This window comes from Thalassophryne amazonica, chromosome 20 (genome assembly GCF_902500255.1).
Source record: "Thalassophryne amazonica chromosome 20, fThaAma1.1, whole genome shotgun sequence".
NCBI classification, from domain to species: domain Eukaryota; kingdom Metazoa; phylum Chordata; class Actinopteri; order Batrachoidiformes; family Batrachoididae; genus Thalassophryne; species Thalassophryne amazonica.
In genome coordinates, this window is record NC_047122.1 from 64,439,377 (window position 1) to 64,462,399 (window position 23,023).

At 39.2% G+C, this 23,023-nt stretch overlaps 1 protein-coding gene across 1 annotated transcript in view; it reads right to left on the minus strand.

Moving 5' to 3' along the window:
• The window catches only part of LOC117502222 (CMP-N-acetylneuraminate-beta-galactosamide-alpha-2,3-sialyltransferase 1-like), a 56,967-nt gene that overhangs the window by 22,630 nt on the left and 11,314 nt on the right, over positions 1 to 23,023 (minus strand). The window contains 1 exon segment of the mRNA XM_034161256.1: positions 21,221 to 21,414. Coding sequence (XP_034017147.1) covers positions 21,221 to 21,414 — 194 coding nt within the window.

The following is a 23,023-nucleotide window of genomic DNA, read 5'->3' on the forward strand; positions in this document are numbered from 1 at the left end:
CTTTGTGACTGCATGCTTAATTGGGTTCTGTGCCATGGAGTGGCACAGAGAGGAGGAGGAGGACAGAGCCAGATGTGTGGCTTCATACGGCTCTCGTCTCATGCATTTTCCTAAACATCAGGCACATGCAGCAGGTGGAACACCTGCAGGAGCGTGCTGAAAGTGGTTGGAAAATGCACCAAATGGGCTTGTGCTATGTCCTGTAGGACATGTGACATAGCTCCAGATAGGGCCCCTATGCTCATTCACTGACTGTTATGTGGACTCGCATGAAGTGAATTCTTTATTGCAAATTTTTCGAGGGTGGATTTCTGAAACACTACTCGTGATGAATAACGCAGCTGATGTGTTCATACATCTGAGTTCTGTTTAAGCTTGAGGGCAGTGATTCCAACACAAAGTTATACCGATCTGCAGTCAGAGGATGCTAATAAACAGGAGAGCACTCCGGTCATTCATGCACCAGGGATATTCTCATAAAGCTCTCACCAAGTAAGGAAAAAACATTCAGTTCTCAGAATCTTGTACACAGCTTGATAGAAGTAATTACTGGAATAGCGGAAAAGCCACCATGATCCTTAATAGCTGGATGAAAAAGCCTGAATTAAGTGCCAATTTCAAATCGGGATTTTGAGACATAAACGTGATTCACCTGCTTATTAAACACGCGGGGTGTGTGATCCATCTTAATGAAGTAATTTGCGAGGGTTTACATCATCATTTACAGTCCGGACTGAACTGATCCTCACTTCTGCAGAGTAAATATAAAAGATGAGATGATCACAAACACAGTCCTTTTCTGGATCAACAACCAGTCAGTAAATATGAGTGTGTCATTTTAAACATCAATACCTCATTTAGAGTTTCTCCAAAACTACATTCTGCACCCAGTGTTGCCCTCAAGCATATCAGCCAGATTTTGTGAAATATGTATTTCACACCTTCACATTCTGCAGTTTGTTCCGCTGTGGCGAAGGTGACCCATTGGCTTCACACTGCGGCTTCCAGCCAAGCATGATGCGCTGGTGTGAGGCACAGCTGCATATTTCAGCAGTATGCTGCCGCAGCACAGCGAAGTAATAACGGTCATCTGCGGTGGCGTCTGTGTCGTGTGATAATTGAATTGGTAGACACAGCCGTGCTGCTGTCACAGCGGGGACCGGCCTAGAAGATAAGTGCAATAATGTGGCTTTGTGCAGAGGCAGCGTGGCGCAGCAGGTCCACCAAAAACCACACTGTGATAAATGAAGAGACATGCAGGAATAGCCCAGTGCATAAAAGGTTCTTTTCGATTATTTAAGCAGCTCTGCAGATCATCGTCTCAGACACTGCATCATGAAGCCCATCTGTCATTAATCTGACAGAAGCCTCATCTTACCAGGAAATCGCTGAGGTTTGTAGTGCAGCCACTTCAAAGTGAAGTTGTATTTGAGATGCAGGCAGACGTTTCCAATTCCTAGTTCTTCGAAATAAAATAGCACTGACTCGATTATCTGCACAATACAAATAACTTGCAGAATTCACATTGTCTTTTATAGATTCTGTGCTTCAGTGCCCTAATGCTGGATGCACTGTGTGGACATTTTTTTCAGGTTTTATATGTGACAATCATTCAATATTACAACAACAAAAACAGCTTCCGTGGACATGATTATCCTTTTGACACAAGCCTCGAGGCTGCGTCGCTGTCCAAGGTGCTGAAAATACACACTGTGGGTCTGTGCTGCATTACAGCGCAGCGCTCTGACGCTCATCACTATGGAGGTCACGTCTGATAACATCTCCTCTCTTTTTTTTTAAAAAAACCTGTGTGTCAGATTATTTTTGGGGGAGGGGGGATCTCCCCAATATATATGAGGTCTATTAGAAAAGTATCTGACCTTATTATTTTTTTCAAAAACCATATGGATTTGCATCACGTGTGATTACATCAGACATGCTTGAACCCTCGTGGGCATGCGAGAGTTTTTTCACGCCCGCCGGTTACGTCATTCGCCTGTGGGCAGTCTTTGAGTGAGGAGTCGCCCACCCTCTCGTCGATTTTTTCATTGTTTAGGAATGGCTCAGAGACTGCTGCTTTGTTTGATCAAAATTTTTTCAAAACTGTAAGGCACAACTGAGTGGACACCATTCGATAAATTCAGCTGGTTTTCGGTAAAAAATTTAACGGCTGATGAGAGATTTTGGTCTGGTAGTGTCGCCGTAAGGACGGCCCACGGTGCCTGACGGTGATCTGCGCTTCGAGGCGGCAGCGTCTCGCCGTTTTAAGTTGAAAACTTCCACATTTCAGGCTCTGTTGACTCAGGAAGTCGTCAGAGAACAGAGAACTTTCAGAAGAAGTCGGCATGAGGAGTTTATTCGGACATTCCATTGTTAACGGACATTTTGTAATGAAAGAACGTGCGGGCAGAGTCGCATGTCGGGCCGGACCCGACCGCGGGGGGTCGCGACAGGAAAAACACCTCCGTTGGAAACCTTAACGGACAAGTTGGAACATGCCCAAGCTGTTAAACAATTTCTCAGTTACTCACTTGTTGAAAGCCATCAAAAGCCGCCTGAATTTTACAAATGGTTTTCAACACGGAGGTGTTTTTCCTGTTGCGGCCTCACACAGATTCACCAAGTCGTCACGGAAACGACTCGGCGAATTTGCGCGCACGTCTTTCATTACAAAATGTCCTTAAACAGTGGAATGTCCGCATAAACTCCTCATGCCGGCCTCTTCTGAATCTTCTCTGTTCTCTCACAATGTCCTGGGTCAAGAGAGCCTTAAATTAGGATGATTTCAGCTTGAAACAGGCCGACGACGGCGCCTGGAAGCGCAGCAGGACGTCCCGCTCCGTGGGAAGTCCTTACAGCGACAGAAACACCCCATAATCTCTCATCAGCCGTTAAACTTTTCACCGAAAACCAGCTGAATTTCTTGAATAGTGTCCACTCGGATATTCCTCACAGGTCCAGAAAAAAGTTTGATAAAGCAACGCGCGCCGTCTCGAGCAGCGTGTGAAACAAAGGAATTCAGCCGAGAGGGCGGGACCACATCTAACTCAAGGCCTGGCCACAGGGAAATAACGTCACCAACACGCGTGAAAAAACTCACGCATGCCAACGAGGGTTCAAGCATGATTGGTGTAATCGCATGTCAATCAAATCCATATAGGTTTTTTTTTATAAAACTGCCGGTTAGTTTTATAAGATACCTCGTATACCTGGAGTCTTGCCACTTGTGTTGGGTGTGCTGTGTGCACACCACACAGCACACGCACCCGTGCAATGACGGTCATCGCAGAGCACCTACTAGCCATGCTCCTGACTTGGATCAGGTGTATGATAGGAGTACTGGTCTCATGCATGCTGCATGCGTTCTTGATTTTTCGCTCAACCCATAGAATTTGCATGTGCAGGACAAAAAGCCTCCACGGGTAATCTGCGACATTCTATGGTGCTGAAACAAACACGATTTTTCACACCATTGTCCCCCCATAGACTGCAGGTAGCAGCACGTACAGAGGGCTGTGAGTGAGGCTTTAAAAGAGTTCATTACACGTGCATGTGAATGCATGTATGGGGGAATTGTTCCTTCCTGTGTAAGAAGGTGAGAACAACATAACGTCCATGTGCATATTCTCCTCTGGTGCAAATATGTGCACAAATCCACACACAGTTGTGGTTTTCACACCCAGTGCCCATTTCATGTAAAACACAAGTAGGATTGTACTTTCGTTGACATTTTGTTGTTGTTTGCGTGATACATGTCCTGTTTCTGTGCCAAAGGAGCGCAAGCTGTCCAATTCCATTCCTTCCCTTAATCACAATGCAACAGCCATCCTGCCAACTTCTTCATGAATTCTAATTATTTTATAAATGTGTACTGCCCTACAGGTTAATTTAAATTTATTTTTGCATTGCATTTTTTTATTAACTGGAGCAAGTAGCCTGAAGATCTTGCATCCTTCTCTAAAGCCCCAGTAACTTCTTGGTTGAAGACATTTTAAATTTATATATACACTTTATGGTCACTTTGAGTGACAGCTGCTGAGCTGATCCAGACTCTTACTGTGTCCGTAACAAGCACTTACACAATGAACGTGCATGCACACATTGTGTGTCCATACAGACAAAATGCAGCAATTTGTGTGTGTTTGACAAAGAAACAATTGTGGGCAGACAGCTGTTCCTCAGCCTACTGGTGTGACTCTAAAGCTTTCTGTGACCCCTCCCTGAGTGTCAATTTTATGAACAGTTTATGGTTTGGGTGTGCAATGTCTCAAATACGGCTCTGTATCCATGTCCGATGGATGTCCTCAATACGAGGGAGCTGGGTGCCAATGATTGTCATGAGCCAAGCTTTGGAGTTTAGTTCTGATCTCTGCATGATTCTGTTCCTGGGATTATTCTCCAGATTAATTCTGTCCCGTGTCACTCGTGCTGGTTTCTTCTACATTCATTCCATGTAATTTAGCTTCCAGGTTCCAGTTTTCTGGGGTCACATGCCCCAGCATTCTGCATTTCATTGTTTGGTTGCACTTGTAACCATCATTTGAGTATTTGTTCATTGCCAGATTGTCTAGTTTCCTTTTGCAGCCTCGCATTGTAATCCCAGTGTTTTTCCCCCAATGTTTTTGCCTCTCTGTTACAGACCTTTGCTCCTGTTCCAAGTTCCTGACCTGCTGCTTGTGTTTTGGATAACCTCTCAGCTGAACCCTTAGATAAACTGTTACCTGTTAGACTGATTGCCTGTGTTTATGATCTCTGCCTGTTTATGAACAAGCCTGTTTCCAGCTTGATTAAGTGTGCCATTATCCCCGGAGGACAATAAACATTGAGGTCCTTTGCCTAGTCATTACAGTGAGGTGTTGGGCATTTTCATTACTCATTGTCTTCTTATCAACATCTGAGCAGTTCCCATACCACACTGTAAAGCAGTGGTTCAGTATGCTATTGACTGAGTAAAAAAGTTAACATATTGATTTGGCACAATGCCCTTCCTGATGCAACTCCAGATTAAACAGAGAAACCTTTTGGGTATTGGCTATAACTGGATTTGGTGTTTAAAATAAGATTCATTTTGATTATAACAAACTGCGGTCAGAGATCACAAGCATATCTGATGGAGATGGATCAGCACGTACGACTAGAAGTGTGCAAAACTGCTGACGAAGTCATAAACAAAAGACTGCCAAGTGCGGAGGAGTACATGCTAGGTTAAAGGCTACCTCACATAGAACATCGATCCTAAACGTTTGGCTTATTGGCCATTAATATACTAAAAATGACAGAAGCTTTTCGCAGCACATACCAAGATAGATACAGCCCGAATGTGTTTGACAAAAGTTCATTCGAGTGGACCCCAAGGTCATTTGAATAGTCCGAGTATCAGAGACAGCTAGTTGTACAGTAGTGTTCAGAATAATAGTAGTGCTATGTGACTAAAAGATTAATCCAGGTTTTGAGTATATTTCTCATTGTTACATGGGAAACAAGGTACCAGTAGATTCATTAGATTCTCATAAATCCAACAAGACCAAGCATTCATGATATGCACACTCTTAAGGCTATGAAATTGGGCTATTAGTAAAAAAAGTAGAAAAGGGGGTGTTCACAATAATAGTAGTGTGGCATTCAGTCAGTGAGTTCGTCAATTTTGTGGAACAAACAGGTGTGAATCAGGTGTCCCCTATTTAAGGATGAAACCAGCACCTGTTGAACATGCTTTTCTCCTTGAAAGCCTGAGGAAAATGGGACGTTCAAGACATTGTTCAGAAGAACAGCGTAGTTTGATTAAAAAGTTGATTAGAGAGGGGAAAACTTATACGCAGGTGCAAAAAATTATAGGCTGTTCATCTACAATGATCTCCAACGCTTTAAAACGGACAAAAAAAACAAAAAAACAAAACAAAACAAAACAGAGACATGTTGAAGAAAATGGAAAACAACCATCAAAATAGATAGAGGAATAACCAGAATGGCAAAGGCTCACCCATTGATCAGCTCCAGGATGATCAAAGACAGTCTGGAGTTACCTGTAAGTGCTGTGACAGTTAGAAGACGCCTGTGTGAAGCTAATTTATTGCAAGAATCCCCCGCAAAGTCCCTCTGTTAAATAAAAGACGTGCAGAAGAGGTTACAATTTGCCAAAGAACACATCAACTGGCCTAAAGAGAAATGGAGGAATATTTGTGGACTGATGAGAGTAAAATTGTTCTTTTTGGGTCCAAGGGCCGCAGACAGTTTGTGAGACGACCCCCAAGCACACTAGTAAATGAGCAAAATCTTGGTTCCAAACCAACAAAATTAATGCCTCGCAGATGTGAAGAAATCATGAAAAACTGTGGTTATACAACAAAATACTAGTTTAGTGATTCACAGGATTGCTAAAAAAGCACTTTGAACATAATAGTTTTGAGTTTGTAGCGTCAACAGCAGATGCTACTATTATTGTGAACACCCCCTTTTCTACTTTTTTTTAACTAATAGCCCAATTTCATAGCCTTAAGAGTGTGCATATCATGAATGCTTGGTCTTGTTGGATTTGTGAGAATCTACTGAATCTACTGGTACCTTGTTTCCCATGTAACAATAAGAAATATACTCAAAGCCTGGTTTAATCTTTTTAGTCACATAGCACTACTATTATTCTGAACACTACTGTAGGTGTAGGTCACTGGTTAGTGTCCAAGTCTCACAACTATCGTATTTTCCGGACTATAAGTCGCACCGGAGTATAAGTCGCACCAGCCACTTTATCATTATAAAGAAAAATAAACCATAAATAAGTTGCACTGGACTATAAGTCCCATGGACATACAGGTATGTTAACTTAACATGAAAAGTTCAGATGATAATATTGTGATGGCTACCGTTTTCAGATGCATATTTCACCAGTCGTAACTTACAATCTGCAGAGTATGATTTTCTTTTTGGTGGCATTTTTTCGGGCCTTCTCCGTTGTCTTGTTAAGTTATCAGTAACGTTGAAATTTTTATTTTTCTATGGTAGTCAGAAGTCGCAGGAACAGTCACACAAGCCTTGAGTGCCCTCTCGTGAGCTGCATTTTACCTACAGATATGTTTGTATTTTGCGGACCACATTGCGAGCCGAACCATGCAGCACCTACCTGCGCAGCGCTAATCCTCCGCCGTCGCTCAGTGCTCCCATGCAGCTCTCAGCGTCAACTCTGCTCACACTGATATCCAAGGGTTGAAGCTGTTTTGTTAGCCGTCCCAGAATAAACACCATGTTCGTCTGCTTCAAACGCTATTCACAATCTTCGACGCCAGCTCCTTCCAAGTGCACACACTAATCCTCCGCCGTCGCTCACCCGGTGCTCCCACGCAGCTCTCAGCGTCAACTTAAACACTCTGCTCACACTGATATCCAAGGGTTGAAGCTGTTTTGTTCGCCATGCCGGAATAACAGCAAGCACCGTATTCGTCAGCTTCACACGCTGTGGGTGAGGTGAGGAATACGCGTCCAACGTTCTGTTCTCTGATTGTTATCGCGACCAGAGTGACTTATAGGATGGCCGCCATACTACAGTGTCCATGATGCATTGCATTTCCTTTTCTGTTGGCCATTTTAAAACATAGATCGACTCTGTCACGTAAAATTGTTTTGTTACAGTAAATTAATTGAGATCCTACCGGTATATTTTTCATTTATAAGTCGCACCGGAGTATAGGTCGCACCACCGGCCAAAACATGTAAAAAAGTGCGACTTATAGTCCGGAAAATACGGTACACAGTGAGATACGAAACACCAGGACATTAAAGTACCTTTGTTCTCCTGCATATGTATTGGTATTACCAAACACCTCTGTCCAGTGACCTTAGGACTCCATACTCTCTTCTCTGGTGTTTCCTGATGTCAGACATGAATGTCACTGCTGAGATAAGTAAATGTCTCTACAAGTTCAACACTTTTCCTGCATACAGATACACCTCAGATGGCTGAGGCCAGGAAATTATTAAAAGCTTGGATCTTAAGAAAGAAGAAGCAAAGAGCTTTCATGTGCTGAATCTACTTCACCAATGCCCACTGCAATCTGCTGAACAAACAAGAATTGATAGGTCCACGCTGTTCAATCAGGTCTACAAAAGGAGGCTTTATTGCATTGGATTTTAAAGCATCGGTTTTCTCTCTCACTAACTTAGATACTGCACACCGCAGTTGTTCCAGAGCTGATACATTCCATTTGTGTCATTTAAAAATGAAAGTAGATGATTTTTTTAACCTGCTGTTCAGACTAAAAAGTCACCCATCATGCTAATTTGTAACAGCTTTCCTGAGATGCTGACTGAATTTTTACATCTTAATATAATACCTGCATCAGAGCTAATATGACTCAGGTGACTGTAATCTACAGATCAGCAGAACAAGTGCTACTTGTATGTGCATAACGCGTGAGTCACTAACTACAATGTGAATGAGCTTCATCTTTCCTTTAACATACTGTGCACATTATCTCTGTTTTCTTACGCCACCGGCGGTTTTGCAGTGGTAAGCACACCCACAACCCTGCACGAAATCCTCTTCATCTTGTTTTCCATCTTTTCCAATCCCTTCAGTGAAGATGGAGAGACACATTACAGGCTGCAACAAACTCCTCTGCCATATCCATGCATCTGCCCAAAGGTGTTCACGTCACAACATCTGAAAACGACCACTTTTATCTTCTGCTTTTATTAATATTCTTAAATGTTGTGAAGTGGAAAATTACTCGCACCTGTAAGCAGAGTTTAATCTGTGCATGCCGTGCAACAAAGTTCAATAAACAAATGGCTGCATTCATTCAATACGAGGGGTGGAAAAGAGCACAAATCCTACATCCTGCATGTTAAAATTCATCCTGATGCTCTCTGAAAAATCAACCTGAAATCTCATAATTATGCTGTTAACCTCCTCTGTACCGATGTGTCTCGAAATTCAAATTCACTTCCAGGTATTGCTCAGTATCTCATCAGTGTTGGTACAAGTCAATTACTCATCAAACCAGGAGGTAACTGGAACAAGAGTCATGACACCTGATGATTAGGAGGAAGTGACACCCTCCTTGTAGTTTCTCTTTCATTTAATTTGTTCAAAACTGCCCAAACGGGAAAACAGTTAAAAAGAATCATCTTACCTTAACTGAATTCAGATATGTATGTCCTGTGCCACATTCCAGTTTCATTAATTTTGTTGTTTGGAAAAATGTAATTTGAATAAGGGGAGTTTGGGGGGTGAGTGGAGTAATACCACCCCCAAAATCAACAACAAAAACTTTATTCTGCAAAGTTTCATAAATGGTGTCCAAAATTCTAGGCATGATGAAAGTCCAAAATTGTAGAGGATGTGAAGGAAGTCTCCCATTCCTGATTTTTGCATCATAAAATTCACACAAAAAACTGAACAACAAATTAAAAACAAAACTTGATAACAAACTGAGGCATGAAAATGGGTGTATTCTGTGGTAAAAGTAGGCCTGTAGAACACTGAGCAACTGGGAAAGTTTTAAACATGTTTAAAAAAAATTGTGGTGCTAAGTAAAATTATTATCCACAAAATGTGAATAACTGGTTTTAAGTGGTAAAGACTGGGGATAAACTTGTGTAAAAAGTAGGTTAAAGTGGAGAAGCGGGTACAATATACAGTAATCTGGACCTTCTGTTTTCTGAGCAAAAGCCTCTTTCTGATCCTTGGCAACATGAAACCCATGAAAAGCATGTCACGCTCTTGAGATATTAACAGACATTTTAGCTTTTTGGAAAAATGTGTGGAAAAAAGAAAAAATAGGGTATGTGTATCTTACAACGTTTGTGTGTATTTGGTTATATTCAGTTACACTCCATATATATATATATATAAAAAAAATAGGTAATACAAATTTTAACAACTACTTTCTTGAATTTTGGAATCAGATGGAAACTAGAGCCAAAAAATAGGCAATGGGAGAATGTTTCTCTGTCTGTCCTTAAGAAACCATAGCATAAAATCTGCAGAATTCAACATGACTAACCTGTCATATATGTCACAGAAATCTAAATTGAGCATTTTCAGGCTTAGATTTTGTGAACAGCAGGATAATTTCTACATGTACAGTCATCACACTGTGGGCCTTGGGGGTGTCTAATACAAAATTCCGGCCATACTTAACTGTGAGGATTGACATTTTTGCAAGATTTTTTTTTTTTTTGCATGACACCTTCAAACGTAAGTCTTTTTACTTGAATTCTTTCAATTTTGATCTGAATTTGATAGACAAATTTGAGCATGAGCATCAAGTCTCCATTTTTCATGCAGGAAAGTAAAAGATCTATGATTTCTTCTTTGCACATTAAAGGCTGATTTGTCTCGAACTTTGTCACAAATGTATTAAAATTTGTAATTGTGAGGACTTTGAATGGTGATTGCAGGAATGTTCACAGAACAGTTATCTGTGAACTGAATGTTCATTTCACTCTCATAAGCTGTCTCGAATGTTGCTTCAACCTGTCTCACAACTGTAGACCACATGTAACTGTGCCACCTGAGCATCAAGTAAAGATCTTTTATCAAGATCAACTACACATTTTAGAGTGGCCTTTTATTGTGAATGAATGGATTTATTCGGCACACACACAAATCCGAAAGAACAGAAACATACCAATAATATGAATGTTATATAAACAAGCCTGTGAGTCCGAAAGGGTGTGGGCAGAAGCAAAGCTTATCAACGCCCACCCCTGCTAGAATGAGTCCAACAATTATAACAGTCATAACAACATATACACAAATTCACAACACACTACATATCAACACAGACATACACTTCAATATTCAATTACATTTCAATTCATGTATAAGTATGTTATGTATAAAGCGCCAAATCACAACAAACTTGGCCCATGTCACTCCATATTAACCCTGGCAACCCCCAGAGCAAGCACTAGGCAACTGTGGTGAGGAAAAACTCCCTCTTAGGAAGAAACCTCAAGCAGACCAGGCTCTAGGGCAGGGGTGGGCAACGAGGGCCGAGACACTGCAGGTTTTCCTTGCAACCAATCACCTCAGCAGGTGGGTTGCTGATGAGCTTCTCCCTTGAACATAAACACCTGGTTGTCAATGAAATCACCTGCTGAAACACCTGAACATTAATGAAAGGTGATTGGTAGCAAGGAAAACCTGCAGTGCTTCGGCCCTTCATGGCACATGGTTGCCCACCCCTGCTCTAGGGGGTGACCCTCTGCTTGGGCCGTGCATATATACCCGTATACGTACATACATACACACACATTATATACATATTTACACTTATACACACACATATACACACTCACATATATACCTATATACATACCCACTAACACATAAATAAATATACAATACATATATACACATACATACATTTATACCTACACATACATATACATACCCCTACACATACACACACACACACACACACACACACGCACATGTATACATATATACACATACATACTACATATATGCATATACATATATACACACACATATACATGTACATATACATACATATTGACTGATTGATCATTTATTTGAGTTTTACAAAATAAGCATTTCTTTGACATCTACATTTACCCACATTGGGTTGAAAAGAACAGGAGATACAAACATACATGCATACATACCCGCGCACTGAAGACGAACTTATTTAATCCCACCCCCAAATACCCATACGTTATTATGACTACCGAGTGTGACAATATTCCTTTTTTATTACTATGTAATTGATATCATATATTAGTGATGAGTATCTATAATAATAATAATAATAATAAAAACAATTCCCACCATAATAGACAGTAATAATGACAATAATTATTGTCAATCAAAAATTGTTTTTTTTTTTAAATTTCTATTATTATTATTATTACCATTTTTTTTAATTGCTATTGATATTGCCGGTGTCATTCCTTAAGCCATTTTCATATGTCAATAAATTCCCCTCATTTACTCAGAAAATGACTATTTAAAAGGACTATTCTTGTGTGTGTCGATGGTAATTCTGTCTCTCTCTCTCTCTCTCTCTTTCTCTCTCTCTCCCTCTATATATATATATATATATATATATATATATATATATATATATATATATATATATATATATATATATATATATATACACACATACACATCATACATGCGAACATACATACACAAAATACACACATACTTCACCTATACACACATGTATACACATAATACATATACATATATACAATTATGCTACATTCATTTTATTATTTTATTAATTTAATTACCTTAACTTTTTTATTAATTTATCATTATCATTATTATTATTATTATTTTCTCCCCCCCCCCTTCCCCTCCTTCCCCATTTGTCATGTGTGTGGTGCATTAAAAGATGCAAAGTATTTTGTAAACCTGCTGCAAGAGAGGGGTCGCCCCCTGACACAGGTCCACCCTTTGCTGAATGTCCTAGGCTCTGCATTAAAAGACAAGGTTTTGGAGTCTGCTGGCAGAAGGGGGAGACCTTTGAGCAACAGACCCCCACTTGCCGACCCTGATCTGGAGATAATGATGTAAGTGATGTAAGAGGGGGAAACAAGGAGGAAAGAAAAGGAAAAGTATTTTTATGTATCAATAAACTTACATATGTACATATTTATATAAATGTAAACATAAATATACATATATGTATATATACATACATACACACCCACATATACATACATATTATACATACACACACACACACACACACATATATATATATATATATATATATATATATATATATATATATATATATATATATATATATATATACGTACATACATACACACACGCATACACATATATATACGCATACATATATACATACACACATATACATGTTTCCCCCTCTCTCTAAGTTATTACCATCATCACCATAATTCTATTTGACTAGCATTTCAACTACAGGATCATGATGTATAAAAATAATACTTTTGACCATGGTTACGACACCGGCAATAACAGGTATTATGCAAATATGTTAACATCTATTATATTAACAAACATATAGTAAGATTTTATTATCATTATTATTATTATTTTTTTATAATATAGTTTACAATTATGGCTATGATATATATAATTAAATTGATGTACAGGATAATTCCAGGTATTTTATGAAAGTTTGTGTGTCCTAGCGAGACCCCTTTTATTGCTGACAAGGCAAAAAAGCAAAGGTAAATTAACTAGAAATAAATTAAAAAGACGTGACGATCACGCACCTCTCTCCTCATTCATGTATTTCAACAGAACCATTTCTTTGTATCTTTTTTTGAATTGATGGATGTTAGGACATCGCTTGAGCTGAGGTACCAAGCTATTCCACAGCTTAATGCCACACACGGACACACAGAAACCTTTCCTGGTAGTTCTCACTGCCTTGACTTTAAAGTTACCACATCCCCTCAAGTTATAGCTTTCTTCTCTCTGGGTGAAGAGACTCAGAATATTACTGGGTAATGAGTTTTTACTGGCTTTATATAATAATTGTGCAGTGTAAAAATTAATCAGATCTGGCATTTTCAACAATTTGGATTGCAAAAGTAGACTATTTGTGTGATCAAGATATCCTACCTTATAGATGATTCTTATTGCCCGCTTTTGGATTATACAGAGGGGATGTAGCAAACATTTGTAATTGTTACCCCAGATTTCTATACAATATGTTAAGTAAGGAGAGATTAAAGAACACTACAATAAATATAATGCATTATGATCCAGAAAATATTTTGCTTTGTACATAATAGAGACATTCTTGGAAACTTTTTTATGTATGTGGCTGATATGAGACTTCCAGCTTAATTTACTATCGATGGTTATCCCTAAAAATTTGACTTCTGACACTTTATCTATTTCGACACCGACAATATTTATTGGTAAATTAAAATTGACATTATGATTTCCAAAAAACATGACTTTAGTCTTATTTATATTTAGGGATAATTTATTAATATTCAACCAAGTTTTCAGCTTAATTAATTCACTATTTACCACATTAACAAGTTTGCTATAATTATCACTGGAATAGAATATATTGGTATCATCTGCAAATAATAATAATTTTAATAATTGTGACACATTAAATATGTCATTTATATAAAGATTAAAAAAATGTGGACCCACTATGGATCCCTGTGGGACCCCACAAGGGATGCCCAAACACCCAGATTTAAATGCACCCATCTGCACAAACTGATGTCTCTCCTTTAAATAGCTTTGAATCCAGTTCCAAGCCACTCCCCTGATACCATATCTTTCCAATTTATTGAGTAGAATTGAGTGATTAAGTGTGTCAAACGCTTTCTTTAAATCAATGAATATTCCAACTATATAGTTTTTTGCTATCTAAGGTGTTTGTAATCTCTTCTATTGCTTCAATTATTGCAAGTGAAGTTGACCTACCAGACCTAAACCCATATTGACATTCGTTAATTATGTTATATTTTTCTATAAAGGATCCTAACCTGTTGTTAAAAAGATTTTCTAAAATTTTGGAAAATTGTGGAAGTACAGAGACCGGTCTGTAGTTTGTGAAGATGTGTTTATTTCCATTTTTGTATAGTGGAATAACTTTTGGCATCTTCATTTTGTTCGGGAATGTCTCAGTTTGAAATGACAAGTTACATATGAGTCAGGGGTTTTGATATGCTTTTGATTATTGTTTTTACTAGCTTCATATCTATGTCATAACAGTCAGTTGATTTTTTATTTTTACATTTATTAACAATATCTATTCGGCTTCACTAACACTGGAGAGAAACGTGTTTGGATTGATTTTTATGAGTGATTCCTGCTCCTTGTTACAACCATCGGGAATTTTTGCTGCCAAGTCGGGTCCAATATTAACAAAGAAGTTATTAAAACCATTAACTATGTTATACATATTATAGATGTCCTTGTTCTTATCAATAAAATAATTTGGATAAGAATTACCTCTTACCTTATTTTTGATTATAGTGTTAAGAATTTCCCAGATTCTCTTGGTGTCATTTTTATTATTATTTAATAGATTGGTATAATATAATTTCTTGCTGGCTCTGATTATATTAGTTAGTTTGTTTTTATATAATTTATATGTATGTTCAGATTTTTTTGTCCTTAGTCTAACAAATTGTCTGTATAATGTATTCTTCTTTTTACAAGCATTTTGTAGACCTTTTGTTAACCATGGACTTTTGGCGACAGTACTGTTTTTGTTGACTTGGCGTATTGGACAGTTTATCTCATATAATGAATTGAAAATGTCTAGAAATTTATTGAAGGCACAATCCACATCATTCTCCCTATACACAGTGCGCCAGTCCTGTTTTGTTAAGTTATTATTGAGGTGATCTATTGCTTTTTGGGTTCTTACTCGTTTAAATGCAAAGTATTGGGGTTTTACCTGAAAATTACAATTGGAGTCATACACAGTAAACACAGGAAGATGGTCAGTTATGTCACAAATCAATAAACCACTTATATTTTTAGTTTCTATGTTGTTTGTGAAGATGTTATCTATTAGAGTTGCACTATTCAGTGTGATTCTGCTTGGCCTGGTGATAACTGGGTATAAGCTCATGCTGTTCATTGTGTTTATAAATTCGTCAGTTGATGTGTGTCTATTGGGGTTTATTAAATCAATGTTATAATCTCCACATATAAATATTTTTTTGTTATTTATTGATGAAAACATTCTATCCACCCAGTTTGTAAATGTAGCCATATTTGAGCCTGGCGCCCTAAATAAACAACTTATAATAATGTTTTTCTTGTTTCCATTATAAATTTCTATTGATATACATTCTAACACATCTTTTATTGTTAACGTCATACTTTCTATTACCTTAAATTGAATATTTTTCCGCACATATATAGCAACACCTCCACCTCCTTTATTCACTCTGTTGATGTAGTTTAGATCATAACCATCCAACTCAAATTGTATTCCTTTTTGCACATTGAACCATGTTTCTGAAATTGTTATTATACTAAAGGGTTTTGTAAACTGCTGAAGAAATTCTTTGATACTGTTAAAGTTTGTGTACATACTTCTGCTGTTAAAGTGGATAATTGATAATTTACCTTCTGTTTTAACTGTATTATTGTAATCCTGTTCTGTATAGTAGTTGCAATGAACGGTATCAGTCGAAAAAAACATATTATCCGGGTCTATTTCGTTTTCCAAATCCATTATCTTATGTTCGGTGTACTCAGTTGCTTTTAATTCCAATAATTCCTGGTTTATTATCCTCTGTTGTATTATTTCATCTCCTGAAGTAGAGATTATGGGTTTTGATTCAATGGTTTGTGAAGTAGAAGTAGTTTTTTTTTTTTTTACTTTTTTATTTCTCCATATATTATTGACTCATATTTCATATTTTTTCCAGCTCTTTTATGTCCTTAACAACCAGCACCTTAGCTACTTCAGGAGACCCATTCAGTTTAATGAAGACTTTACAATTCCTGACCCATGTATTCTGAATTTTGCTTGTTTTCCTTAAGTATCTGGCTTTTTTAGCAACGTCTGCATTTGTTTTTGTCAAGTGATCATTCAAATAAACATTCATACCTTTCAATTTTCTTCCTTGCCTCAGCAATGTGACCTTATCCTTTCTGTTGAGAAACTTCATGATAAGCACAGGAGGAGCGCCTTTCTTCGTAGGGAGAGGATGACAAGCTTCAAGACAATTTACGTCCAAATCAATGTCCCTGGACGCCAGGAATGCGGCGACCTGTTGTTCCGCAGAGCTCTCCTCCATCTCGCCAGGTTCGAGATCACTGCCCGCGGCCACTGCTTGGGCATATGAGCGGGGTTTAATCTTTAAACCAGTCACAACCACATTGTTAATCCTTGAGTACTGCTCCAAGTCCTCAACTCTCTTCTCGAGAGCCTCGATCCTCTTGTCCTTGTCCTCTAATAAGGCTCGTAGTCGCGCGACTTCCTCCACTAGCTTGAGTATCTTGTCCTGCTTATTCTTTATGTCAGCTACGTCCAGTGACACTAACTCAAGTGCCTTTTTATCCTCCTCCAACTCCTCCACCACCGAGCTTTTCTTTGGTCCCATTTTGTAGTGATTTCATCTTCGGCTGTTTACCCTGCTCGGTACCTCACCTGGTAGCAGCGTGGCTAACCGCTAGCCCCGGTCCCAAACTGCACTGAAAGTTACTGTTTTACGTAAGTCCAAGGTCCAATATCCTTTTTTTTACGTTGTATTTTTTATCCATAGCCATTGTCCGTTTAGTCCGATTCCGAAGAAAAAAATTATACGATGTCTGTCCGTAAAGTATAGGTCCTTTTTATTTTTTTCAAAAACTATATGGATTTCATTCATATGTTTTTACGTCAGACATGCTTGAACCCTCATGCGCATGCGTCAGTTTTTCCACGCCTGTCGGTGACGTTATTCGCCTGTGAGCACTCCTTGTGGGAGGAGTCATCCAGCCCCTCGTCGGAATTCCTTTGTCTGAGAAGTTGCTGAGAGACTGGCGCTTTGTTTGATCAAAATTTCTTCTAAACCTGTGAGACACATCGAAGTGGACATGGTTCGAAAAATTAAGCTGGTCTTCAGTGAAAATTTTAACAGCTGATGAGAGATTTTGAGGTGATTCTATCGCTTTAAGGACTTTTCACGGTGCGAGACGTTGCGCAGCGCTCTCAGGCGGCGTCATCAGCCTGTTTCAAGCTTAAAACCTCCACATTTCAGGCTCTGTTGATCCAGGACGTCGTGAGAGAACAGAGAAGTTTCAGAAGAAGTCGGTTTCAGCATTTTATCCGGATATTCCACTGTTAAAGGAGATTTTTTTAATGAAAGACGTGCGGGCGGATTGCAGCGTCGGCTCGCAGCCGCCGCGACGCTCCGCCACAGGAAAAACACCTCCGTTGGAAGCCTTAAGGACAAGTTGGAACATGTCCAGCTGTTAAACAATTTCTCATATACTCACTCCACTGAAAGCCATCAAAAGCCAACTGGATTTTAACAAATGGTTATCAACACGGAGGTGTTTTTCCTGTGCCGCCACGCCGCGTCGGCTGCGTCCCGACGCGCGGACCCGTCCGCACGTCTTTCATTAAAAAAATCTCCTTTAACAGTGGAATATCCGGATAAAATGCTGAAACCGACTTCTTCTGAAACGTCTCTGTTCTCTCACGACGTCCTGGATCAATAGAGCCTGAAATGTGGAGGTTTTAAGCTTGAAACAGGCTGATGACGCTGCCTGAGAGCGCTGCACGACGTCTCGCACCGTGAAAAGTCCTTAAAGCGACAGAATCACCTCAAAATCTCTCATCAGCTGTTAAAATTTTCGCTGAAAACCAGCTTAATTTTTCGAACCATGTCCACTTCGATGTGTCTCACAGGCTTAGAAAAAATTTTGATCAAACAAAGCGCCAGTCTCTCAGCAACTTCTCAGACAAAGGAATTCCGACGAGGGGCTGGACGACTCCTCCCACAAGGAGTGCTCACAGGCGAATGACGTCACCGACAGGCGTGGAAAAACTCACGCATGCGCACGAGGGTTCAAGCATGTCTGACGTAAAAACATATGAATGAAATCCATATAGTTTTTGAAAAAAATAAAAAGGACCTATACTTTACGGACAGCCCTCGTATAAATAAGTTTTCAAAGTTTCTTTTGCCTCTTCTCACACTGCTCACACTCGGATAACCCGGAACTCCTCCTCTCTTCCCAATCCAATACCAATACCAATATTGTTACCAGTCAAATGTACATATATGTGAAATAATCATACTATTTAATCAGCACCTCGATATAACACGTCAGGTGGAAGGATCATCTTAGCAAAGGTGAAATACTTACTTTAGGTCCCCATCACACTTCTCCTGAAAATTTCAATGAATGTAACTGGGATGTGGTCAAAATGGAAAAATGTGCACTTTCCAGGTTTGTCCTTATGTTCTCACTGCAGCTTGTTGTGTGTTGGGGGTGGTGGCTGGATATTTTGGTGTTCTTTTCTTTTCTTTGCTCTTCAGGTGGCATGGAAACTGATTTGTCTGTGGAGAAGGTGCTGGCTGAAGAGTCCTCACCCTCATCAACATCATGTGTAGCACCTGTGTCTGGTGCTCACATGCAACCTTAAAGACTTTCAGCTGAAGCAGATAATTGGATGGCGTTCTGCATTTAAGTCATGTGTGATTCAAGCAGAACTGCCGGGAACTCGACCTTGTGATGTTCGTTTGTGAGACGCTGAGGACCGCACCTGGGTTTGACACATTGAGCCCGTGAAGCAGGGAAAGGTGAGGACACATGCTGTCAGCACACATTAAAGGTAATTAAGTGTTTGATTAATTGTTGATAGTAACTTGGTGTTTTGTTACACAGTATACTTGAATTGTGATGAGAATTGTGCAGCTTGCTTCTCACTGCTGTGGCGTGCAGATAAGTGATCCTCCACCTGTTATGAGAAGCTGCTCATTTGCATAAAGTTAAAAAAGATACAGACCTGAATGTGTTGCTGATAGCGTGTGTCTTTTGAAAGATATTGTTGTAACTGCTGACTTACCTCACCTCTTCTTTGCTTCACAGAGAGTCAGTTTGTCGTGTCCACCTGGGGGGTGTTTGGCGGTGGTAGTGAGTCCAGGAGTGCCGGGCTTTGATCCTTGCGGGCGCTGGAGAGCGTGCCAACAATCACTCCACCAGAAGGACGCTATTTTTGTTTTTACACCTTTTATGCACAGTGGGTGTAATAAATATATTGTTTTTGGAACCGCTTTTCTGGTTATTTTTAGCGCTGGGTTCTGTCTGACGCAGGTCCGCTCCTCAACCCGCGTCGACACATAACACAGCTAACATGTTGCCACTTCTTACAATGTGCACGATCATGCACAACACGTCCATTGCATTTTTACTGTGACCAGTCAGATCACACAGCACACTGACTACGTTCTCACAGAATGCTTTAGCCCTTATAAATACTGCATTATGCACTGCACTATTCCATTCATTCTGCAAGTTTTCTTGTGTCCACAGCTACAGTCTACAGTGATGAGCTCCTGAAATGTTGGCAGTTATGCTTGTAAAAGACGGACTACCACCAGTGTAGCAAGAATGCAGTGAGAACGTGTGCAATCTTTCACATCCCTGCCATGCTTCTACTGTGTCAATGAAGTCCCTACTAGGTTTTAGTTATGTCGTTACTATGTTAGGGTGATTCTTAGACTACGGGCACTTATTATGTCCTTTGATCATATTGTATGAAAAACAGAAAAAAGGGGAAATTTCACACTTTTATAGTTATCTTTACAATGAAAGTGTGTTAAGAAATTTGTTCTAGTAGTCTATGATGACTTTTTCACCTTTTTTCATCATCAGTATATGCAAATATTGCCGTTTTGTGCTTGTCCCACACCCAGACTTTTAAAGAAACGTTTTTTCTAATGTTTTAAAATATCTCAATAAAATATCAGTAAAATAATCAAAACATAATTGGGTATTCAATGTCATACAACTGTTGTGATTTTTTTTAAACAAAATGTAGTTGTCCCACACTATTGCCATAATTTCCACCACAACACTGTAATGTCCCTTTAAACAGTTTGTATGAAAGATTGTTTGTGTAGTTTCTATGGAGATAAACAGTGACATCAGAGCACATGTATATAGCGCCAAATCACAACAAACAGTTGCCCCAAGGCACTTTCTATTGTAAGGCAATGGTGTGGTGGAAATTACATTTACAAGGCCAATAGTGCCCGTAGTTAAAGAATCACCCGTTAATGCCTTCATAACTACAATACATCCTTATTGAGTGCTCACATCCTGATTTGACCACTTCTTCACTGCATTTATTTTTGGACATGTCCAAAGTTTGACCACGTCCATGGAGATCATATTATGCCCTTATCAGTTTCTGCTGTGTTGCTATTAAGTTGCACACGTTCTTACTGAGTCCACCCATTTTTTTGAGGATGCAGTGGGAACGTGGCTGAATGCGATGAGGTTTAACAAATTAGTGAACAAAACTCAAGGAAACTAAACAGATATTTGACTTCAATTTGCAAAAAAAAAAAAAAAAAAAAAAAAAAAAAAAAAAGGATCAAAAACAAAACTGGGTGTTTGAAGGTAAATTTTCTAACTCAGAATTAAAATTCACTTAAAACTAATAAAAAAAATAAAATAAAAATTCAGTTACTTTTGATCCTGTTGTTCAACACTTCGATCCCAGCCAAAATCACACCAGAGAATGAGGTTAGTCTAAGTCACCTTATGATGAGATCATTGGAGTCAATCAGGCTGCCGTACTGGGATCCCTTCAGGTTGCCGGAGTTGCCCACCACAGCGCAGGACCTGCATCGTTCAGGGCCGGCGTCAATGTAGAGCAGCTCATCTGGGATGAGTTGGAACAGCTCCTCAACCACTTCGCTGAAGTTTGCTGGCTGCTTCTCTGACTGCAACCACTGGTGAGACAGCAGAGACGGGCTTCAGAGTGCGCCACCGCTCCAGGGGCACTTTAAGTAGAAATAATTGAAGAAGGGCACGGGAGCTGCTGCTGTGCTCGAGACAAAGAACACATTTCAAAAATAACCTCCGAGGCGGTTTGGCGCCGTCTGCGGGGGCTCTTTAGGCCTGTCTTTCTGCTGGAGCTATTTGAACCCAGAGAGATGACAAATAAATGCCTGTGCACGGAATGTTGCTCTATGTTCACCTGTGGCAGCTGGAAAGAGAAGGCGGTGAATGTGAACAGATACAGAATGTTTACCTTCCAAACGTACATGGCCTCATTATTATTATTGTTTTAGAAACTTTAAACTCAACGGTATACTTAGTAAAAACAGCAGCACCTAAGAATGGATGGCTGTTCTGTTTTCCAATTTTAAATTAGAAGTCTAAAATTGGCTTTTGTGCCATGGCACCCATAGGCTTTCTGAATAGTACGTTTGAAGCTCCAATGAGGTGGTTCCAAATATTGCCATTGTGGCAAATATCTGAACACCTGGGCAATAAATGGGCAAAAATGTGGAGCCCGCCCTGCGGGGTTACACAAGCTAGCGCTACGCTAACCTTGATTTGGGTGTTTTATTCATGAATTATCTTTTTGTGGACTGGGTGGTGGTTTTGGCAACAAGTTTCTTAGTTGTGGGTATTAAAAATTATTTTGCATGTTGTAGCTTAACTGTGGAGATAACTTCACAAAGCTCTCGATACCAGCTAATTTGTATTAGCATTGCTAATATACAAGTTAAAGAATACTGAAATGTCACCCAATGGAAATATAGACTTCTTAGATGGTTTGTTCATAAAATTAACCACAGAGAAAGCCGTATTAGCTCTGATATTTAACTAAAATACTCAGAAGAGACAAATGCCCTTAGGTTCACAGCAACCGACTGCCCGCTGACTCTGCCTAAGTCCTGGCCAACTCATAAATGGCTACAGAGGCTGAACATGCTCAAGACTTGACATGAATACATCTGAACATGTCCCCATCGCACACTTTTATTAAAAGTATATTTTTTATTTACCTGACCATGCCATGCTGCACTGATGCACTAATTCATGCAAAACAACCCCAGCTAAGTATTGAGTGCATAAATTAACATACTTTTCAGAGGGTGACATTGGTGTATTATAAATCCTTTTTTGGATTTATTTTTTGACATATTGTAATATTTTGAGATACGCATTTTCAGATTTCCTTGAAGATGTAAGCAGTAAGTATGAAAATAATAATAATAAAAAAATGCTTAAAAACATTTTGGTTTATGTGTAATGCTTTGAGAATATAGAAAATTTTCACTTCCTGACATATTTGACAAAAAATATCAAACTTTTTCATCAGCTTCTAATTTTTTCTCTTTTTAGACGGGCCTGTATATTTGGCCCGATAGTAGTCATGTGCTGGAGTGCAGAGGCCACACAACCGGATCTAAGCTTTTTATTGGCAATATCCGGGATGTAACCATTTATGGTTTTACACATTTCAGAGTGACCATACACTTTGTACACTGTTTATTTGGAACAAGAATTTAATGGAGAATTGCTTTATTAGATCCCTGTATTAAAAGC